At 36.8% G+C, this 7,073-nt stretch overlaps 1 protein-coding gene across 3 annotated transcripts; it reads right to left on the minus strand.

Moving 5' to 3' along the window:
• Positions 1–581: 581 nt before the first annotated feature.
• clic1 (chloride intracellular channel 1) lies at positions 582–6,696 on the minus strand. 3 transcript variants are annotated; one of them, XM_015050007.1, is made up of 7 exons: positions 6,435–6,696; positions 6,134–6,192; positions 3,959–4,068; positions 2,769–2,894; positions 1,756–1,862; positions 1,365–1,546; positions 582–1,268 (listed from the first exon to the last, which is right to left on the minus strand). In XM_015050007.1, exons 2-7 carry the CDS (start codon positions 6,173–6,175, stop codon positions 1,107–1,109), a joined length of 729 nt encoding a protein of 242 aa, XP_014905493.1. In that variant the 5' UTR covers positions 6,176–6,192; positions 6,435–6,696; the 3' UTR covers positions 582–1,106. The 3 variants fall into 3 exon arrangements, with proteins under 3 accessions (XP_014905493.1, XP_014905495.1, XP_014905494.1); XM_015050009.1 differs by lacking the exon at positions 6,134–6,192 and having other exon boundaries at positions 6,435–6,695; XM_015050008.1 differs by lacking the exon at positions 6,435–6,696 and having other exon boundaries at positions 6,134–6,389.
• Positions 6,697–7,073: the final 377 nt, after the last annotated feature.

Consider the following 7,073-nt stretch of genomic DNA (forward strand, 5'->3'; position numbering starts at 1 on the left):
TTTGTTACATTACATTCTGGAGGTTTTCTGAAACAGAAAACTTTCCAAAAGACATCAACACACAGCCAAAACCCATCTGGTTGTTTTTTTAAGAGCTTGAGTTGATTTTGGAAGCAGTAGGTTAGTACAAAAACATATAAAAATGTTAATTTAGCATAACATGCCCACTTTAAATTCTTCTTTTAAACCCATACTATGTTATTTCTTAAAGGATTAGATTCTTGTACCAGCCTAGAGTTTAAGTAAAACATTGTTCTTCTGAGAATAGCAGCAAACAGTGGAATTAGGTGAGAGTGAGGGGACCCAAATTGTTATTTTGCCCGAATACCAAAGAAAAGCTTGAACGAGCTCTGATCTGAGGTCAAAGTTCAATGAGGCAGGTGAATAAAGGTAAACAAGAGAAAGGTTTTTGTTTAAAAAAAGGTGTGTGAAAATACAAGTCTTCCTGGAAGGAACATTTTGATTTAGTCCTGTACTATCTAGACCAGGGGTGTCCAATGTGCGGCCAGGGGGCCATTTGTGGCCCTGGGAATGAGTTTGTGTGTCCCCTGACTGCAGCTAAAAAAATGGTGCAAATTTGGGATGAGATGGACACTTTATTTTAGGGTGAGATTCCCATGGCAAGTTTATATTTTAAATGGAAAACACAAAGAATTTTTCTTTCAAAGTTTTTAAAAAGACAATTTACAGACCAACAAAATAGAAAATAAGTGGGTCAAAAAGTTAAATAAATGTAAACATTAAGGCAAATCTCATTCTAATGTTGGTTTTGATAAAAAAAATTAACTTGTTGAATTTATTGTTGCGCAGGTAAAGGAGAAAACATTCACAATAATATAATTTTTATGTTGTTTAATGGACGGAAAAAGCTCATTTTGGCCCTCAGTGGAAAAAGTTTGGACACCACTGATCTAGACTCTGCTGATGTAACCGATCCTGGCTGAAGTGGAGAATAAATACAAAGATCCACCTGTGGGTGTGTATTCTGTAAGGTAAACAAAGCTTAAAGGAAACTCCCATCGGCCGATTGTTTGCAGAGTAAATATCTGATTACTGATGTCTGTGTGGATTTATTATTTTTTACTTTAACATGGCCTATTGCCATCCTACTTGAGAGCTTTCGCTACAGTCGAATACGCCATGAGGATCTCCGTGTCGACAGGACAGGTGGCGCTAAACTCTTCCCTGGCGTACGCTGCGTTCAGGTACCTCCAGACGTTAGTCAGAGACTCTGGGATGGTGAAGTTTCTGTACTTCAAACTCACCACCTGGAGGTAAAAAAATAAAAATAAAAAGGATCCGTTTGAGTGGCAGGGATTAGGAAAACCGAGGTGAGGATAAACGTCGCACACTGAGAAGATTACCTTCAAGATGTGCAGCTTTGGCAGCAAGTTGCAGTCCGCCAGGGTGAGCTGCTGGCCGTCCAGAAAGGGGCGTGACGAGGAAGTGGCCTCTTCGGCGGCGTCCTGGTCGATCTCGTCAGGAAGTGGGGAGCCGAGGTAGTTGTCCAGCTTCTGCAGAGCCTTCATGAGGCCTTTCTCTAGATCTGAGAGCGAACACAGACACAAAGAGTAAGCGGGGAGATTAAGAGGAAGTACGCCGTTCACGCTGACGTAGCGCTGCTAAAACTGTAATGTTATTAACAGAAACTCCCTCCCTGCTGGGTTTTGGTTTGGTTTTTTAGCCTAAGATTAACATGGTGACTTCAGCGTTTTGCTTTCCTGTGACGACGTCATCATCATTTTTGATGCTTACTGTCATTCATCTGAGGGTTTGAGTTCTTGATGTAAGCAGAGAACTTGGAGAAGATGTCGACTCCTGCTGTGTTGGACTCTGGATTACGAGCCGCCAGACGGGGATATCTGGAAAAACAGATGGTTGGTTGCATTTAAAAAACAACAAAATAAAAACTCAAAACAAATGGTTAAAAAAAAGAGCTAAGCTGCAGGAACAGCTTCATAATAATTTATTTGAATCAATTGAGACATGTCTGCAGTTTTAAGATTTCTTCTAATTTCTTATGATTTTGTTTCATTTCTTTCTTCTACTTTTTTTTTCAGGATTTCTGGTGATGATTCCAAGTTTTTCAGCTGTATTTTTTATTAATCCGAGGCTAATCATGACTAATTAATCAATTAATCGCATGATAAATTAAAATAAGGTTGATTATTAAAATTTTTTAATGGGTAATTTTGTCATAAACAATTCAGTTATTTGTGGATTTTATTTATTGTTTTGGTTGTTTTATTTTGGAAATTGGAAATGTGGAGTGTTCTGCACAAAATTAAAGTTTCTTTGTCTCCTTAGAAGACAGATTTGCCTTATTATGTCTTTATCAATACATTATTAGAAAATGATCTCAAAACAACAATATAATTGTTTATCACAATTTCTGGGACAATTTATCATCCACTAACATTTCTAATTGTGACTGGTCTAGGTGTACATGCATTATTATGCCATATATTACTTGAAATGGTCTCAAAACATCAATATTATTGTTTATAACATATAGTTTCAGCAAAAAATAGTAACAGTTCCAGGTCTAAAATGGTATTATTAATCTTTGAAAACAATAAAATAGCTTCCGAAAGCTTAAAACATGCTATTCATCAGTTAAAATATTAATAGTGAGTCTATACGAAGCATGACTTAAGATCTGGGCAATATAACCAGGATCTGTCTGAAATGATCACTTTATGTCATTTCAGCTCAAACATTCAGAACAAAATTACATCCTAACAGAACAAGTGAAGGTTAGAGGTTACTTAGGAGGGCAGAGCGTCGACTCGATGAACTCCTCGATTTTGTTGGTGTCGGTTTTCACCTCGCTGCCGTACTGCAGGAAGGGAGGCTGAGCTCCAGGAGCCAGATCATTCAGGATGTCTGGTTTCCTGAGAGGAAGAAGAAAAACCAACAGCTGAACAAAACGTACACAGTGACTCCATAACTTAATGCTCTGCTTTCTTATTTCACACTACTGGGTGATTGGACGAATTTATCGACCATCAACAATAAGTCAATAAGCTGTGACCTTCGCCAGTAATTTTTATGAGACTGATTTTATTTTTCTCTTTGGCCTATGAGTTACACTGCAAAAACACAAAATATTGCCAAGTATTTTGGGTTTAGTTTCTAGTGTACTTGAAGCTAACTTCAGAGTAAATTTTCAGCTGGTTTTAAGTCAATAATTCCTTAATATAGATGAAAAAGTATTTTGAGTAGATGTGGGTCAAAATAATTGAGTTTCACAAACATGTAACAGTTAATTAGTTAACTAATGTTGGTTTTTATTCAAAAGAACCAGCAAAACAAAGTTTTCAAGACTCTCAATACTGTTGTAGGAATCACTGTACCAATTGTCACTAGTATGAACCACCTTTTTAAAAGTTGGAGTTTTCTCAGTTTGCTACTCTGGTGCAATATTTTGGTATAGTTTCTAGTGCAGATATCTTAGTTCACATGAAATAAGACAAAATTACTTTAGCAAGTTATAGGAGCTTGTTTTAAATCAATAATACCTCAGTATTGATGAAAAGGTGCTGGTTCCATAACCAACTGCCACTGGGGCTGTCACCTAGCAACGGCAGCCAAGGCCAGACCGTCACCTAGCAACGGCAGCCAAGGCCAGACCGTCACCTAGCAACCAAGTTCTAGTTCCACTGGAAGATTATTTCACTTATAATATGGGGAAAATGTCGTTATAAATTTATTAATCTGCCAATGGAACAAGTTGGGTTTTTTTAACAAGAAGGAATTATTGACTTAAAACAAGCTATTTCTTAGTAAAAGTCACTTGTAAGTTAGTTTTGTCTTATTTCTAAAAACTAGACCAAAAATACTTGGTAAGACTTTGTGTTTTTGCAGTGTAGGTCAACAAGATAAAGGTGTGTGTTGTACCAGCAGTAACCTGGACAGGATTAAATAAAAACAAACACAAATGAGGGCTGGTTTTTACTTCCTCATATCCACTGTGGTGACGTCAAACACCACTCCTTTCAGCCACAGGACCATGAAGAGGCGCTGGGAGAATGGACAGTTGCCGATGCACAGACCATCACTTCCTGCCTGCAAAACGAGAACGGACAGAGAGAGTAAAACATTTACAGGTTATTCTGATTCATGCTCCTTGTAAAGGTTTTATTTACACAAGACTTTACAAGGTTTGAAATGCAAATACAAAGCAAAGCAAAGTAATTAAGAATGCATATTTCCTTATTTTAATTACCTAACCCAATGAATTCTGGGAAATGTTAGGGTTTTTTTTATGTTATGTTTGCTTAACTTTCTCTGTGTTGATTAAATTGACATAAAATTTGTTCAGGTTGTAATCTTCCAAACTCAGTGCAATCCATCTCCCACTGACTCCTATTAAAACAGCTTTTTGTTTTAAATACTGCAAATTTTCCATTTGCTAATAATGATGAGCAAATTCAGTAAAAATGCAAATTGATCAAAATGTATATCACTACAACTATTTTACTTAAAAAATGGAAAAAATGTGTTTTAAGTGTAGATTAATGAGATGGGAAAATAATCAGCTTTTTGTATTTTTACTAAAATAAAAGCAAAGATGATTTGCTAAGACCAAAATATAGTTTAAATAAATGAAAGACGTTATAAATATGTAGAGTGAAACAGGCATGAGTGAGTTCTGCAGAAACATGGGCAGAAAAGTCGCTCTGTGAAGAAGAAGCCGTTACACTAAAAATGAAAATCCAGATTACAGATTGCAAAATATCCAGAGGGGAGAGAGATTATAATTTCTGAAAACATTTCTACAGATCTGATGAAGCAAAAAAGTAGGTTTTATAGTCAGAGGGAAACTTGTTACTTATAAAATTACCTCATTTTATAAGAGGTTTTTCATCTTTTCTAAAGGTTAAATAATTCATTTTGTTCTCCAAACTAAAATTGAAAATAGACAATTTTATTTGAATTTCCATAGATTTCAAAATAAAACATTAAATTAAGTGCACAATTATATATGCAGCTCTGTAAAACATTAAGAGACCACTTTAAATTATCAGTTTCTCTGATTTTCCTTTTTAAAGGGTTATGTTTTAGTAAAATGAACATTTTACTATTTTATCTTTTATTCTATGAACTACTGACATGTCTCTGAAATTTTAAGCAAAAATTTCGTTTTTATTTGCAGAAAATGAAAAATGGTCAAAATAACAAAAAAGATGCAGAGCTTTCAGACCTCAAATAATGCAAAGAAAACAAGTTTATATGCATTTAGAAACAACAATACTAATGTTTTAACTCAGGAAGAGTTCAGAAATCCATACTTGGTGGAAAAACCAGGAGGTTTTCAATGGAGTTCAGTGCAGTGGGCTCTTAGTCTTTTCCCAGAGGTTTATATCAAATATATCAAATAAATCTGTCTATTCATGGCTATGGAGAGAGAGGCTTTGTTTTGTAGCAGTGGGAGTAAAAAAAACAAACAAATTTTAAATTGAAAAGATTGCCGATATTGTTTCCTTAAACTCCAGCTTTTGTAGGTCAAATGTTTTGACAACATAACCATAACCAACACATCCTGCCAGATGTTTAATCTCCATATTTACAGAACTTTTCGTGTCATCTGAGAACTAGAAACAGATTTTCATTTATGAAATAAAGCAAAGCAAACCAGTAGATACAAAAATAGTACACTTTATCCTAAGAAAACTTTAAAAACATGTAGCATATAGCATTTACAGCCACTTTTTAATTTAACTTTAGGCTATCAGATGTAATCGCGTGAAAATACAGTTCAGGATGTGACTTTAGAGAAGTTACAACAGCATCTTTCACGACTGCAGAGGGGAAAAGTGGAGGGTGGCGCACATGTTCATACAGAGGAGTCATTATGCGAGAGGAAGAGGAATAAACTTCAATTTAGCGCCCTGACCAACATACTAAATATAGATGGAAACCCATCGCCTGTTGTCTTAATGTGCTTTTAATTAGATTACAGGGGTTTATAACCCGCGGTGAGTCATGAGTGACATGAAAACAAACACAGGTCTCCGTTTTTATCTCGGATAAACTCAGATATGCTGTCAGGAGCAGAAATCTTTCCATAAACCCGTCGCCGCCTGCGCTTCGCTTTCTGGGTGTGATTGCTTTCATTGCCGCCGCTTACCTTCACGAAAAGCTCAATTTTGGGCTCGTTTGCGTCGCTCATCTTCCCCCAATAAACACCTTTGCAGAGGCAAAAAGAGAGGACAAGAACTTTACTCAAAGTTTTGAAAGTGAGGTGAAAAGCAGCAGCGGAAAGGCGGGCAGCTCAGCCCACATCTTCCGCTACGACAAATCCCCGACACAAACTGACTAATGTGACAATGTGGCGGCCGCACAAGCAGCGGAAACGCCTCACAAAGCCATTTTCTCCCCGCAGGGAGCTCTAAAACTTAATCCGAGAGCTTAAATTATCCAGATCTTACAGTGCTGAAAGTTTTCTGTCCGCGCTGCTGCTGCTGGTTTCCTCCTCCAGGTTCAGGGTCTGCACTGCTGCAGCGACACAATCATCATCATCATCATCATCATGAAAGCTGGGCCTTCATTTCCTGCTGCGCAGCCCTTGCAGAAAGTTGCACGAAGAGGAAGAAATGCAGGAAAGCAAGAATAGATCGAGTTCAAAACAGAAAGTTGGTAAAATTACAAGGACGTTCTTCAAATGTTTCTGAGAAACGAGCTATTGATATCTCGATTGGATTATGTCATGCAGAAACAAAAAAGGATCACCTGTGACTTCCTGTTGTGGATTTTATGGGTCGTTTTGCTTATTTTTAACCCCAGGGCTTTAATTTTATAAATACAAAACTTTAATATTTTACTTTAAATATTTGGGGGAACAGACTAAAAAAGTTAAAATAGTTTAATATTTTATCTAAAATGCTAAACACCTCTAAATAAATTCGTTTATTATATGTAGAGCACTTCTCTCCATCTGCAGGCCAGCTCGTGCCAATGCACCTCTTTTTTTAGTCAGGCAGGATTGCGGCTCCCCCTCGTGGTAGCCGGAGGTGCTACACTTCCGGTGCACCGGAAGTTCATTACATCAATGAGTTCGATCATATATA

The sequence above is a fragment of the Poecilia latipinna genome, unplaced genomic scaffold, assembly GCF_001443285.1.
Source record: "Poecilia latipinna isolate Pla-1442-1.1 unplaced genomic scaffold, P_latipinna-1.0 Scaffold970, whole genome shotgun sequence".
In the NCBI taxonomy this organism is placed as follows: Eukaryota; Metazoa; Chordata; class Actinopteri; order Cyprinodontiformes; family Poeciliidae; genus Poecilia; species Poecilia latipinna.